Here is a 16,601-nt window from a genome sequence, read left to right on the forward strand (position 1 = left end):
TTACACTGCCAGGACTGGATTGTCATAAGACCACATGGTATTTGTGAAACAGAAATACATGTGATAGGGAAGAAGCCTGGAAACATAGAAGGGCTTGTGAGCAATATAGTTATGCCTTGTTTCAAGAGAAGCAGATCTGTCATGAATAAAACTTGGAAAACAAATAACTTAAGGGGTGGTTACTTATAACTGAATTTGCTATGGGTACTCTAGGATCCCAAATTCTTTTTTATGTTTAAAGAGATGAAAATAACTTTCAGTATTATTTTAACTCTTGTACATAGTTAGTGTTTTTGAGTTCTTTGAAATTTGTTAACGCATGTACATGGCACTTGACTTACTTATTAGCTAGTACATTTAATTACTACATTACTACATCTTCTAATAGTGGCTCTTGAAGCCTTCTTGGTTCTAATAAATAAGTCACTGTTGAGGATCTGTGTTCAATTTTTCTATCATGTCACTTATGTTAAGCTATAGAGGAAAGTCAGGTTAGGCATACAAGATTTGTACTAAGAAGCTGGAGGGCAGTTTTGATATTGGCAGTGAATGAGAGCCAAGAATATGCCACATTCTGAAGCTATATAAAATTGGTCCAGAACCATTTTTCTGGACTTTTTTTTACATTGAAGAATGTAGTTCAGTTATTAAAAAAACAAACAAACCAGTTGGTGTCTAAAATGGTAGCTATGGAAGAAAGTATGCTTTTCCTATTCCTTGGGCCTTACCCTCTCTATTAAATTTATAAATACATACTTTTATCACTGTTTTTAATGGCCACATAGTGTTTCATGGTACTGTAAGATCATGATTTACTTACCTAGATAGATAATTTTGTAATCCTAAATCCTAACATTGTCTTAATATCTTTGCCTGCATTTTTACTATTATTGTCATAGAATTACATTATAAAGTTCTGTATTTCCAACAAATACACTGCTTTTGATTTTCAATCTCTTATTTCCTCTAAGAAATGGTACTACTACAGTGACTTAAAATTTTAGAATGATGCCTTTCATAAATTACATGCAAAAGTAAGTAACAAGGATGGGCTCCTGGGTGGCTCAGTCAGTGAAGCCTTTGGCTCAGGTCATGATCCTGGGGTCCTGAGATTAAGCCGCACGTTGGGTTCCCTGCTTAGTGGGGAGTCTGCTTGTCCCTCTCCTGCTGCAGGCCCCCCTATCCCCTCTTGTGCTTTTCTCTCAAATAAATAAAAAAAATCTAAAAAAAATAATAATAAAGCAACAACCAGATCCTCGTTGTCATTTGAGTCACGACTGCTCCCCGAAGAATTTGAATTTAAGCTATCCAGATAGAAGTGCATTTTCTATACATTTAGTTTCTAATTGAAACAATTTAACCTGATTTTTTTTTTCTTGCTCAGTTCTGTAGTGTGTGAAATCACTGAGGATAATATTGAATGAATGGCAAATTGAAATTTTATTATTGTCCCTCATGTTTACTCCTTCTATAGGAGATTGCATTCCCCACACAGTTTGCTATGATATAGTGAATGTTGGTAAGATGAGGATTAGGAGGATATGCAGAGTCGTTCACTGTCCCAGCATGGGTAACTGAACTCCTCTTGCTTTCACCTTTAACCAAAAGCTTTTATTCTTTGTTTTTCCTAAGACATGTCACATCTAAGACATGTTATACACAAAGTTAAAGCAATTGTTATTTATCTTATTTTATTTTGTTTTAGAGAGAGTACGTGCGTTGGGGGGGGGAAGGGCAGAGGGAAAGGGAGAGAGAGAATCTCAAGCAGACTCCACACCCAGTGCAGAGCCCCACAGGGCTATTGGAGATTGTCAAGCATAAGGTTATTTCAGGCCGTGTGTTACACTTATCTGTGTTAATCAAGGCTTCTAGCCAGCTAGTACCTTCCTGAAAGGTTGTTGTCAAATATTTTTGTGTGTTTTGTTTCTGAAGAGCTGCAGTAAGATCAGACAAACCCAAGATGGTTTCATTTCTGTCATTCCCTGACACATCACAGAAGTATAGGTGTATCTTACAGGTTGTCTTGATGGTTAAAGGAGACAGTTTTATAGGGGAATACCATGTAAGCATAAAGTGCTATACAATGCTCGGTTATATTTATCCTTATGACTTTCTTCATCTGTGTCCTGAATGTTTGTAGGTTAGCTATTTTGTGACTTCAGGCTTATTAATATATATAAATGTATATATACATATAGTATGTAGACATTTGATGTGGTTTACAGGAAAAGACATACAATAGATTTTAATATTAATAATAATGAGGATAATGCCTCCCTCTTAGCGAACGATCTGTCACAGCTGCTAACTCAGGAAGGAAAAGGGTGAGCCCTGGTGCTGCTGGGGCCAGCTGCTCTGTCCCCGGGAATTTCAAGGGGGCTAGACAGTCGGAAGCACAGCTCCTGGCTGGGTTTGCCAACACTGTCGCCAACAAATTCGGATAAACTCTTGCAGGAGTATCCAATAACTCAAGAGAGGAGGGTTTCGAAAAGAGAAAGGAGAAATTTATTTCAGGTACTGGCAACTGGGGGAGGTGGCAACGCAAGCCTTAACAACCCAGCCCTCTGCCCGCAAAGCGGACACCTAGAGTTTTCCAGGGAGAGGTTTAAGGAAGTACGTGCCAGAGAGCAGGCAGCAGGCCGGGAGTGCATGATCACGGCTGCGGATCGGTATGTTGTCAGCACGTGATCATGGGCAGGGAAGGGGACCTGTGGTGTGTGGTCTTCTAGGCATTCCCTTCCTATCAGCGCTTTTCTGGCCTGGCAGTTGGAATGTTCTGGTCATTGCACAACACCTTCGTTGTTGCCTCAAGAAAGTGTGGTAAGAAATAAGCACAATGGATACTAGTTAGAGCATGAGTTAAGTGGTCGTGTCTATTTCTGGCTTTAACTTTTGGGGTCTGTAATGGAGCCAGAGGACTCCCTAAGAACCCAAGATGAAAAGGCCCAAGAGCAAAAAGAAAATCCACATAACCCAGAAAATTCCTTTTGCACAGAAGAAACAAACCTATTTAAGTACGTAGGCTCATGGAGTTAATATTATCGTGCTCTGTCCTAAGAACTCTGTAATCCTCTTAGCTTCCTTAGAGGTTTTATAGTTGTTACTTTTTGGGGATGGGTATCTAAATTAATTAAAAAAATTTTTTTTTTAAAAACAGTTTTATTGAGGGCCTTGGTGGTGTAGTTGGTTGAGCATTTGACTCTTTGTTTCAGCTCAGGTGATGATTTTTGGGGTCTTGGGATCAAACCCTGCCTTGGGCTCCACGCTCAGGGGGGAGGTCTGCTTGAGATTCTCTCTCCCTCTGTCCTTGTCCCTCCTCCCACTCGCTCTTTCTCTATCTAAAATAAATAAATCTAAAAAAAAAAAAAAAGAAACTGCTTTATTGAGCTATAATTTGCATACCATGCAATTTACTCCTTTGAAGTGTACAAATTCATTGGTTTTGTAGTATATTCATGGAGTTGTGCAGCCATTACCACAATTATAGAACATTTTTATCACCTCAAAAAGAAACCACATAGCTATTAGTGGTCACTGTTTTTCTTTTTTTTTTTTTTTTTTAAGAGGGAATGCATATGCGCCTGTGCAAGTGTGGATGGGGGCAGAAGGAGAGGGAGAGAGAGAATCCTAAGCAGTCTCCATACTGAGTGCAGAGCCCCATGTGGGGCTCGATCCTGCACCCTGAGATCATGACCTGAGTGGAGATCAAGAGTCGGATGTCTAGCCGACTGAGCCACCCAAGTGCCTCTAGTGGTCGCTCTTTATATTCATTTCTGATTCTTAATTTGTAGTAACTTTTTGCATGATTTTATTTATTTATTTATTTATTTATTTATTTATTTATTTATTTATTTATTTAAGATGGGGAGAAAGGTGGGGAGGGGCAGAGAGAGAATTTTAGGCGTGGAGCCTAATGCAGGGGCTCCATCTCAGTCTCAATCTCACAACCTGAGAGCATGACCTGAGCCAAAATCAAGAGTCATACTTAACAGACTGAGCCTCCCAGATGCCCCACTTTTGCATGATTTTAGATGCTTTTGTCTCCCTGCATTTCCTTTAATTTTCCTGTTTCTGTTCCTTTTGAAGTTATACCCTCCTCCTCCCATTAAGTAGCTAATGATCTATTAAAAGACCAACCTAACAGGAGAGCTTCTGGTTTAGAGAAATTTGGAAGGAATAATATAGGCTTTGTGATGTAAATCTTTCCTCTTAAACAGTGTTTTAAAATTTAGATTTTGAACAGTGTTTATTAATCAGTGAGCAGGACACTTTTTTCCATTTCATGGAATACAGAAGATAGCCACAGGAAATCCCTTATTTTACTGGCTAGTAGTTAGCCTAGCTAAATTATTGCCAGATTTATCTGTAGATGCCCTTCTTGAAAATTAGTACCCTGTGGGCTAGCCTTGGTATCGGAAATTCTGTCTTTCTACAAATTAATGTCCACCTATCCCCTTTTAAAACCTATCTCTGGAAGGAGTAGCACGTAAAAATATTATCTGCCAATAACATATTAACATGATCATTTTACCAGTTTGCCCATACAGCAGAGTTCTGCGGGACTGGCTATTCAGCAGGTGTATGTTTTGACAGGGAAGGACTGGAAGAGGGAGTCCAGATTGAGATGATGATTGAGAAGGGTGTTGCATCTGGAATGGGGTGGGCAGCTCTGAAAAGAAAGGAGAGAGATGAAGATAAGGAAGGTGAGAAGAGATTAGATTTTGCCGCGAGATATCCATAATTGTTGCATTTACTCACTTAATGAAGCCTGGATTTTATAAGGTATGCAAACAATTTTTTAAGACTTTGCATCATTAAAATCATTCAAACACACTGATGGCTAAGGAGTATCAACTGTATAGTACAATATAACAATTTTCTCTAGTGCCACTGAAAAATCATGTTGATGGGGCTCCTGGTTGGCTCAGTTGGTAGAACATGCAACTCTTGATCTTGGGATTGTGAGTTTTCAAGTCTCACTTTGTGGGTAGAGTTTACTTAAAAAATAAAAAAAAAGAAAAATCATCTTGCTGACCTTCATCTTATTGTAGTTTCTGTGATTCACATTTACCCTTTGGACTTTATAGTTTTTTGTGTGTATTGTACTTACTGTACATATTGATTATTTCAGGCAATAACCACATGAAAGAAGAAAATTATTCTGCTGCTGTGGATTGTTACACACAGGCAATAGAACTAGATCCAAATAATGCGGTTTATTATTGCAACAGGTAAGCTAGCACTATTGTGGCAGGTTTGCAGTTCTTAAACTGTAATTTGCATTAATAGTTCTGAAGGAGAACTGTAAAATTCATTTTGAAAATTTTAAAAGTTCAGAAAAGTATAAAGAAGGAAAAAATAAAACCTCATTAAATTATCACTCAGAGCTCATCACTGTTACTCACTCGCCTTTTGGCATATTTTGTTTAACGTGAGTTTAATCATTTCAGAGTCATTGCAATTCAGTTGGCATGTCATAAACATATCCTTACTTTGTTGAAACTCTTTCTAAACATTATTTAAATGGATACAGATTAGTCTATTATTACCTCCTCATTTTTTTATATTTCCAGTACCTATCATGGTGGGGGGCAAAAAGCACTCGTTATTTTTTAGTAAATGGATACATGTACCTTAATTTATTTTATTATTATTTTTTAATATACCTTAATTTATATACCTGCTGACCTACTGGCCAACTTTGAGGGTGTTCATTTCTTTTCAATATGATGAAACTGCAGTGAAAAGCTTTGTTTCTCAAATTATTTTCTGAAATTTAGATTTTCTGGACTTTGAATTTGTCCTTGGAGTTGCTTTCATTTGGTTTAACAGTGTAAACAGTTAAAATTTTGTTGATGTTAGTTGCAAAATTATTCAAACTTCTTAGAAAAATTTTGGAAATTGATTCCTTCCCTAAGAGTGTATGAGTGTATCTGTTTTTGCCATATGCTTTTTAGCACTAAGTACCTGATTTATCATTTATTATTGCTAATTTAGTATTATTTTATTTTAATAGTAGTTGTTCTAATTTATATTTAATTACTGGTAAGGTTGGACATTTTTCAGATGCTGGGCATTTGTGGGTTTTTTTAAATTCTCTCTTTGTCCCTGTGGCAAGCTTTAGTCTGTTTGACCTCATAGTTCTTTTTTCCCTTTTCTGCCCTTTTAAACAGAGGGTCTGACCCTTATAGGTTACATTTTCCAGGCTCCTTTATCACCTGGGTTTTGTCTGGGTTCAGCCACAGGAGGTGCTGGCAGGAGATTGGAGGACAGAGGAGGAGAGAAGTTGGGGTATTTCTCCCCCCCCCTTTTTTTTTTACAATAGGGTGTTTATCCAGCAGGGGCCGCTTCTCATCCTTGTCTCCAGCCCCCACCCAAGACACCTGCTATGGTCCCGGCTTTTGCCAGGTGATGTTGGGTTTTGGACCCTACACTTCGTCCTCTGTCTTAGGGATGGTAATGGCTTCCTGTTGTTCCTCATCTCTGGATTGCTGCACAACAATGCCTGTTGGCATCTTAGCTCTTCTCTTAACTATGTAATGAATTCCCTGAACTGAATTAATCTGTTTTAAATATTAAAGTTCCAATAGTACTTCTGCAGTGATGGAAATGTTCTGTATCTGCCTTGTTCAATACGGTAGCCACTAGCCAGAGTGGCTATTGACCACTTGAAATGTGGCTAGTGCAATTGAGAAAGCAAATTTTTAGTGTTTAATCAATTGAAGATCAATTTAAATTAATTTGAATTGCAATAGCCACATGTAGCTTGTGGCTACTAACTTGTACGGCATAGCTGTATATCAAAGGTATAATCCATTTGTCCTAATTGCACAGCTTACTGTTTGCCTTTTAATGTTTTTCGTACGTAAAAGTTTTAAGTACTGATGTAGACAAGTTTGTTTTTCCTTTCTTTTCAATTTTATTCTGATGTTTCAATCTTAAAGCTCTCCCCATTTGCATACTTGACGAATAACTTTTCTTATTTCTCTTTCACATTTAAATTTTATCATCGCAAGTGTGTTTTGGTGAATGGTATCTATATTAACCAACCTGGAACTTTTTATGACAGAAATGTATAAAAATTACCTTTTATTATATAGTAAGTTCTTAGATTTGGGTGAGATCTTTAAGTTACTTTGGTATAATCTCTCATTGAGTTATCCTTATTCCCTTTAGGGGATTCATACCCTTGTGAGGTAGCCCCTTCTCCCTCGCCTTTTCTTTTGTGGTCCTCTCTGTTAGAAAAGTCTTCCTTGTGGTTGACACTGACTTTGTTTGCCTGAAACCCTTGCAGCTAATCTCAGTTGGCAGTTTCTATTTTTATTCTTAAGGGCAATTACAGAATAATTGTGATCCTCCTTTTTCATAATAGTACCTTACATTTTGAAGTTTGTTACCCTGTTCACTTGACTTCTTTTCTCCACATTATATGTTCACAGCTTCTTCAGTTTTACCTCAGATAATACATTTTTATGTTCTGGATTTTTGCTCTAAATTTGTTCCAGTTTACCTGTATGTGTAGTTCCCAGGAATTTACACAGTATTTCTGGAATTGGTCTGACCACATCAGTCTTGTACAGTTCTCATTTAACCTACTTCTAGATAATACAATTATACATTAACATTTTGTAGTATTATTTATTAAATTCATATTTTGCTTTTGGGGCTTATTTAAGTATCTCTGTTTCACACATTCTCTTTATTTTGTCAATCAATCATATTTTCATTTGACAGTTTCTTGCCAAGCACCTGCTGTGCACCAGTGCTGTCACTGGAGGTATAGTTGGTTTTCTGTACTCAAATGCAGGATCTTCTATTTTATGCCTATAGAATTTTATCTTGTTACAGTCTCTTATGTGTATGACCCTTCATCTTTTTGGATAATTTGTGAAGTAACGTATTTGCTTTTGCTCCTGGTTTCATGTCATCCACAGACTTAAGAATGCCATATATTACATTACGTCAGTTATGAAGTCAACTAAGAGAGCAATCATAGGGAAGTGGTTAAGAGCAGGGCTTTTGACCCAGACTCTGCGAATTCTAATTTCTGGCTCTGGCACTTACTAGGTATGTGACCTTGAGCAAATTACCTCATATATCTATGCCTTGTAGAGATTAAATAGTTAATACATATAAGCGCTAGGAAGCGGTCTAGTAAAGAGTGTTGTACACAACACTATTATTATTGTATAATAATACTGTACAATTGTATGTTGCAATTATATATTATATGTTATATTATTAACTAAATATTATTTATTATATCATTAATTCTGTGTTATATTTAATATTATCATTATGCAGTCTGGGTTTTTTTGCTTTTGATCAGAATATGAAGAGAAATCCCAATTTATTGGGGTCCAAATATGTTGTCAGTTGTCTTTCTCTGATTTACCAGTCTGGTAGTGTGTCTGTTAAAATAAGAAAGGAAATGATGTTAATCAGACAGGAGTTGTTCTGAATTAATCTAGGGTCATTTATCTTCTTTTTTTGGGGGATCCTCTTACATTTTTATGAAAAATTTCGAACTTGAAGTTCACAGTAAATACTCTTACATTCATCCACACCAAGATTTTGCCTTTAATATTTTAGTATATCTGCTACGTCACATGTTTATTCATCTATTTGTACTCCTCTGTTCATTAGTCTATCTTATTTTTGATGCATTTCAAGGTAAATTACAGCCATCAGTACACTGTCCCCCTGAATACTTTAACATGCCTGTCATTAATAGACTTCAGTATTTTGCATTTTTTTCTTTTGAGGTAAAATGTACAGATTATGACGTACACAAATCTTACCTGTACTTTGCCTGAGTTTTGGCGAATACATCACACTTGTGTAACTCAAACCCCCTATCAAGCTACTGAAAATTCTACATGCGACTTCGGAGTCAGTTGCCTACAGACACCGGAGGCAACCACAGTTTTGTTTTGTTTTATTTCCCTACTATAGATTAGATTTGTTTCTTTGAGAGTTCCACATAAAAGGAATCCTACCTTATATACTTTTTTGTATGAGACTGTTTTTGCTCAGGTTAATGGTTTTGCGATTTACCATGTTGTTGCTTGTCTCAGTGGTTCTTATTTTTAATTGCTCAGCCATACTCCTGTTTGCGTGTACCACAGGTCGCTGCGCCGTTTTCCTACTTATGGTCACCTGGGCTGCTTTTAGTTTCTTGTTTGTTTTGTATTTTGTCCAGAATTTATAGTTGTTATTTGTGGAAGAGTTGGATCCACAAGGAAGTTAATTGTGCATCCTAGAAATTTACATTTCCTTTACCAAAAGTCCCTTATTAATGTGTCTTAATAATCTAGCTCAGAAAAATTAAAAATCCACATCATTTGTGGAAAACGAATTCTGCAAGCATTGTGTTTTATTCTCTGTAATCAGATGAATATATATGTTTTAATTTAGCAAATGAAATGCTTGGAACAAAAATATTTAATAGTTTCACTAAATGATACAGGTGTTATCAGAAAATTGCTTGTTTATAGACCATGGTAAGCCATACACTTTTAACTATGAATATGGTAAATTGGAGCCTAAATAAATCATTTATTTCAAATGAGATTAGGGTTCATGAATAGTCTTATGCTTACTAGTACTGGATTAAAAGAGATTCTTGGCAATACCTGTGCTTGCTTTTCATTTAGCTATCATTAAGTTGAAATCAATAATCATGTTTATCTTTTTTCATTTAAATAGTATCTTTTTTCCCTGAGGAGTTCAGTAATAGACCAAGCAATTTAGTGTTAAATAATTAGAAAACCTTATTTGTATATTTAATACAAATATTGAAAAAAGGTTAAAAAAATTTTTTTAGACCCTAGTAGTTGTAAATATCTCACAAGCCTATTATAATCTCACCAACTACCCCTTGCATTTTTCTTAGCCAGCTGGCTGCCAAAAATTGGAAGCCCAAAATAGTAGATCTAAATCTCCCTTTTGATATTCATTTTCACAGTTTTATACCTAATCAAAATATTGTTCTTATATTAAACTTGCTAGCATGAAGTATAGTTTTCTTTTTATAGAAGTGACTTTCTTATATGTTAGAAAATAATCCGTTGGTACATTTCTTAACCGTTAGCCTTTCTTTTTTAGTATTTATCTTCTGTTTTAGCCATTTAGGATCCTAAGGATGCTTTAGGCTCAGCTTAGGTACCAAGAAAATCTGAGTCCTTCCTTGAAAACCTATGATTTATTTTTGCTTTTTTTCTTTACTCCTAGCACTCAGTGACCATGATATATAACATTTATGTCAGTTTATCATATGTTGTGCCTCATTTTATTTGCATACTTGTTTTATTTCTTCAGGTGAAGGCAGAGACTGGATCTTGTATCTTTTTGTATCCCTTATAGTACCTAGCACTGTTGCTCACAGGACTTCAGCCAATTTTTGTTGGATGCGTGGAGGACTATAGAAGAGCTATAAGAAATTACCAGTGATGTTGAAGCAATGACACTCACTTTAACACTTGTATACATAAAACAACAAATGATTGAATGTAGGTTTAAAACATTTCCAAGTACTTTATAATATGAAATGGTATTTTATATTAAACTAGCTAGCTTTCTGTGCCTTTTATCCCTAAACAGTATTCTTATTTCTTTTGTACAACGTCATTGCTGAGTACGTTACTTTACCCACAGCTGTCTCATGTTTTCGGGATGGAGGGATGGTTGAACGACTGAGACAATATATGGAATTAAAGGTATACAGGAGAGAGACAGAGTATGATGGAGAGAATTTGTCCAGAAGCCTCTCAGGTGATGGGCAATTGGAAATGTAGCTAGATTTGATGGACAGTAGAACTTAGATGGAGGATAGAGGAAGGCATTTAGGTTGGACAGCATAGTTTAAAAGGCACAATTAGGAATGCTAGTGACTGCATGAGGTCTGAGAAAGATTGGAACACAGACTGCACTGTTTTTCACTTTGTTTTCCTCCATCTCCATACCAGCATGTAGTCGTTAGGCTCACTTGGATTTGAACTTGGTTCACTGAACTTGGATTCGAATCTCAGGTCAGCCATGTACTAGCTCCGTGATCTTGGGCAGCCGCTTAACCTTTTTGAGCTTCAGTTTCCTCACTTGTAAGATAGAGGTAATACTAACCATGTGGTAGGTAATTGTGAGGAGTGATATTATATATATATATATACCTAGCATAGTTCTAGGCTTTCAATATTTGTTTCTTTCAAAAACTGTAATTCCTAGTTGTAGAAATAGGTTTTTGCTGTAACTTATTTATGCATGACCTACGGTTTGGGAGATGTAAGTTACCTGTGATTTTTCTTTCTGCCTTGTTTTCTATAAAAATAGAACACAAGTGATATTCATGCTCTTGCTCTAACAGGGTAAAGAAGGTGAGGGTGTCCGAAAACATGGTGACTCTGACTATACTGTTCTGTTGGAATTTCATTAGTTATGCCCTGATAACCAGACAGCAGGGGCAGAGAGAGCAGGCCACATTGATATTCAGTTCAGACACTGGAATGTTTGGCTTCATCTCACAGAAGATTTGAATATAGCCCAAATTCTCTTCCCTTTCCTGGCCTTAGAGGCCCTCTTTTGAAAGAGCCTACCTTGCAGTTTGTGAACTAAAGCTAAAGCTTTCGGGCACCTGGGTGGCTCAGTTGGTTAAGCATCTGCCTTCGCCTCAGGTCATGATCCCAGGGTCCTGGGATCGAGCCCCGCATTGGGCTCCTTGCTCAGTGGGGATCCTACTTCTCCCTCTGCCCCCCCCACTCGTGTTCTCTCTCTCTCTCAAATAAATAATCTGTTTTTTAAAAAAGAAAAAGTGGCTAATAAAAACAGCCAAATTTTTTTTAAATGCCTAGATTATAAAAGATCTTATGCATCATGCTGAAGAGTTTAAATATGATCATATAGGTATTTGGATCTAACAAGAAGAAAGCAAAAATTAGATGATTAATTTCACATTTTAGAAAGACCCTTTTGTCCGAAGACTGGAGTGGGGAGTACAAGTAGACACTGGAAGCCAAATGAAGTTACCAAAGTGCTAGTTTAGCAAAATTTAAGAACCTGGACTAAGGGAGTAGTGATGGAAATAGAGGAGGGAACAAATGAGCTCTTGGGAGGTATACAGAAAAGGTAAACTGAGCAGAAGACACCCTGATTTCTCACCTCAGATACTGATAACAAGACAGGGACTAAGGCAGGGAGAATCAGACCCAGAAAGAAGAGTGGGCAGAAGGGAAGAGGATGACTGTGTTTCAATCTTGATAGCTTTAGCTTTTTTTTCTTTTCTTTTAAGATGCTTAACCGACTGGGTCACCCAGGTGTCCCGTCATTTTCCTTTTTAAAATTTCATTATTTTCATTATCCTTCCTGCTCCATTCTTCTTTCTACTCTATACACATGGAATGTGAAATTTGCTGACTTCTTAAGAGTACCGTGTTGAGACATCTCTCCATGCTTTTATGTGCTCTGCCTAGAATGTTTCCTACCTTATTTAACTGGTCAACTGCCAGCCATCCTTCAAGACACTTCTAGGTGTTGCTTTTGGAAAGATTTTCTTAATTTTTTCTCTTCCCAACCTCCTGTCCATGCTCTTGCACCCTTCCCCACCATATCTTATGGAGTGGTGCTGACCAGAATGGTAGCTCCTAGACACATGTGGCTGGTCAAATGTAAGTTAAACTTAAAATAAAAAACTCAGTTCCTCAGTTGCACTAGCATATTTCAAGCACTCTTCAGCCACATGTGGGCCCGGGGCTACTGTATTGGATAGCACAGATGAAGAACTTACTTATCACAGAAGGCTCTATTAGGCAGCTCTGCACAGGGTTAACTATACTTTTCTCATGTTGCCTCTTCCTTTGGTACTTTGTTGATACTTCTTTTGATTCCATTGTTGCACTTAACATACTATTATTTATTTACATGTGTTTTTCTCTGTTAGTGAAAGATTGGAGGGCAGAGACATATCCTCTTCATCTCTGTGTATTTGGTTTGGATTTTATGGTTTAGCATATTATAGTTTCAACAAAAGTTTGAGTTGAATTGATACAGTGAATTTTAGAAGGGAGAATTGCCTCTCCTTGAGAGACTTCTAATAGTGAAGCAGTTATATGTCAGCATGTTTGACATTTCTTCCTTTGTCCCTAGAATACCTTCTATGGCTCTGTCTTTGATCCAGAAGCCAGTCAGTGTTTGTGTATTGCATTGCGAGATGTTACTTTCATCTCTTAATCTAGAAGATATTACTGGTTTTTTATTTATTTATTTTTATGACATAGACATTTTTGGAGTTTAGACCAGTGATTTTATACCATGTGCCATAATCTGGATTTGTGTGATTGCTTCCTCATGATTAATTTTAGGTTAAAGTGTGGCATGAAGCTCACATAAATAGTTATGTGTACCATTTATTACCTTACAATAAGAGGCACATAATTTCAAACTGTTCATTAGTGGTGATTCCAAGTGTGATATCTTAGGGTGGTGACCGTCATCTTTATTATTCCTTCTGTAATTAAAAATTATCTGTAGGGTGAGATCATGTGACTATCCCATTCCCCAGCAATCTTTTACTCAATGTTTTACCATTCATTCATGATCTTTCCTTGAATCATAATAACACTGATGGTTACAAAATGGTGATTTTCTGATTTTATCATGTCTTTTACATGTACTTTTTCACATATTTCTGTAAAGAAGAGCTTTCTTTCCACTCTCATCTTTTCCACTTTACTCCTCCTTCCTCCTACCCCAACTTTTTTGAGTATTATTATGGACTCATGAATTTTTAAAGTCATTATTCAGTGTGTTATAATAAATTGCCATAATTATTATTTTTGGCACTTAAATTTATCCCATATTTGGCTAGTGGGAGCCCCTTTAAAACTTGCTATGTGTCCTTTTATATAACTTTATTTGTTTTGAACATTTTCTTGCTTCCTGAGACAACAAGGTATTCCACATTTGCCTTGTACATTCCTTGCCCTAGATCTAACTCCACTATTTTTACAAATAGCCCCTATTCCAGTTAGTGGAGAATAGTATTTAGAAACCAGGATCTGGTCACAAAACATGATCATTGCTACTGAAGTGTTATTGCTTCTTCAGTGACCAGAGGTAGGAAATATAATTTTTGAAAAATCATCAGTTTATACAGATAACCTTCAATTTGCATTCCATTGTCACAGAAGTCTCCCCCACCTTTCCCCATTTTATGTGGATTTCTTTTCTTCCAGAGTGAAAATCCTGCTTTCCAACACCACCAGTATATTTACTCGTTAGGTCTACCCTTCAATATTCTTCAATTGATAGTACAATATGAATATTATACCACTGGCAAACCTAACTAAATTTCACAATTTCTTTTCTCCTAGAATCTCTCTCTTTAAAGATACATACTCAGAATACTACTTGAAAGTTACTGGATTTCTTTTTGATCTACAGTTAGCATCGTTTGTTTCTGTTTTACTCAGTTTGAAGATTTGCTTTTTCATCCTTTTGAAGTCTTATTCCCATTTTTATCCCGTCTACCCCATGCCCACCCTTCCTCTATGAGAGTGAGACTTTTCATGTATGTTTCATTTCTGAGTCATGTAAATGTTTTCCATAAAATTAAACAAACAGGATGGTCAGTTATGTAATAATGACTCTGTTTATCCTCAACAATGGTTTTTGCTTCGTGTCTGATATTTGTGTTTCTACATAAGCATTTTTGCTTGGTTTTCAGTTGGCCTGATTGTCTTTTTCTATCCCTTTCTTTAACCTGTGTGTGATTATGTTTTAGGTGATATATATACAATTTGAGAAACTGATTTTCATGTAGGTTACTTTGTAGTTGCTTTTATGTTTGAATTGTTTTTCTGCTATGATATTATTTGGCTACCTCTCCCTTCCCTGCTCTTTTTCTTTCTTTTTTCTTTCTTTTTTTTTTTTTTTTTTTTTTGCCTTCTATGGTATTGATTGACTTACTTTTACTTCATTTTTTTCTTTCTAATTATTTGGAAGTGATACGTTCTATATCTCTTCTTTTAGTGTTCATTTTTAATGGCCATCCTTCTCATGCTGGTTCGTGTGTGTTGAATGTTCAGTCAAATAAACCCATACCTCTTTTTCATATGAACTACCAAATCAGGTTTGTTGAATTCTGAACTTCTACCCTTAATTTTTTTTTCACTGAAAGAAAGGAGACTCTGTTTATTTTTTTTAAAAATTTTATAATCTTAATTTGAAAAGAGAGTCTCAGTCATGCTATATGAAGAAAAAATTGACAGAAACTGGACTGACCACCACCTTTCCTTTATAGCCTGCCGGTCCCCCCCCCCCCCGGAACCTAAGCACTGTTGAGGCCAGGAATATTATTTTGATTACTGCTCTCTCCATTATGCCTAGAAAAGTGTCTGTGCATTAGCTAGACCCCAATAGATATATTAGTTGAATGAATATGTAGAAATATGTAGTCTGGAGAAGAGTGAATGGGGCAGTAGTGGGAGTGGGATGGAGGGCAGGAGACATGGTGGAATGTTTAATTTGAAGAGCTTGCATGTAGGACAGTCATTCTGCTTGTTTAATATGGCCCTCAGGGTTGAAGTGAGCATGACAGCAGGGAAACAGAGGGCTATCTACTATCAGGATTTTGTGGAGGAATAGGAAGAGCTTAATTATACCATCAGGCCCTGGAATCAAGTTATTCCAGGAGAGTTCTGTTAGAGGTAACTGGAAGGGATTCAGTAGTCCTTAGTTGCTCTGAGGTTCTGTGGTAAGTGGATGGAATGCATTGCCATCCTTCATTTGCAGCCAGATTTAGGTACACAGGTAGGTTAAATTTTCATCTTGGAGTTGCCCGATGATGATCTTAACCGTACTAGGAAAGTGATCATTTAACAGTATAACATTGGGTAGCCATCAGTCTGCATGCTTCCCTAGTAATCCCACATGTCTGATGCTTTCAGTTTTCTGTTTGGGCAAATTAGAAAAGCAATAAGTAGGTAGATCAGTTGTATGATTCACTTGTCTTTTCTCTAGCAAAGCAAACAGTGAAAGGCAGCCTGCATATTTTCTCTGAATTTTACTTCTGAATTATCTTTTTGTTGGATTATAGAATTATCTTAGTTTGATTTAGATATTTACTGGCAGTGATATACAAATTGGGACATGTAGTTTTATTGGTACCTGACAATCTAAATTAGCACCTTGAGGGTTGCTTATAATAAAAATCTCTTCTCTTTCTTTTAGGGCTGCTGCTCAGAGTAAATTAGGTCACTACACAGATGCAATAAAGGATTGTGAGAAAGCAATAGCAATTGATTCAAAATACAGCAAGGCCTATGGGAGAATGGGGTAAGTTCTGGCAAAATGTTCAAAGTAGTACCAAGGAGTATCAGATTTGCTGTTCTTAAAAGTTTGGTGCTCAATTTCCTGCTTAAATATTGCAAGGAAGATCAATATACCATTGAGAGAGGAAATGACTGCAACTTCTTTGACTTGGGATAGAGGTGACCAGTTGTATGATGAATGGTTGGTTTTGGAGAAAATCATACAACTGTATTGAGTAGATTCACTTCATGTTCAAGGCCACAAATCTCAAATGAGCACCTAGTATTTTGGCAGACAAT

The 16,601-nt window shown here is 36.6% G+C and overlaps 1 protein-coding gene across 1 annotated transcript in view; it reads left to right on the forward strand.

Moving 5' to 3' along the window:
• The window catches only part of SGTB (small glutamine rich tetratricopeptide repeat co-chaperone beta), a 39,251-nt gene that overhangs the window by 13,272 nt on the left and 9,378 nt on the right, over positions 1-16,601 (forward strand). The window contains exons 5-6 of the mRNA XM_008691367.2: positions 5,132-5,231; positions 16,222-16,326. Of these exons, the coding sequence (XP_008689589.1) occupies positions 5,132-5,231; positions 16,222-16,326 (205 nt within the window). The remainder of the gene's footprint in view (positions 1-5,131; positions 5,232-16,221; positions 16,327-16,601) is intronic.

The sequence above is a fragment of the Ursus maritimus genome, unplaced genomic scaffold (genome assembly GCF_017311325.1).
Source record: "Ursus maritimus isolate PB19 unplaced genomic scaffold, ASM1731132v1 scaffold_5, whole genome shotgun sequence".
NCBI lineage: Eukaryota > Metazoa > Chordata > Mammalia > Carnivora > Ursidae > Ursus > Ursus maritimus.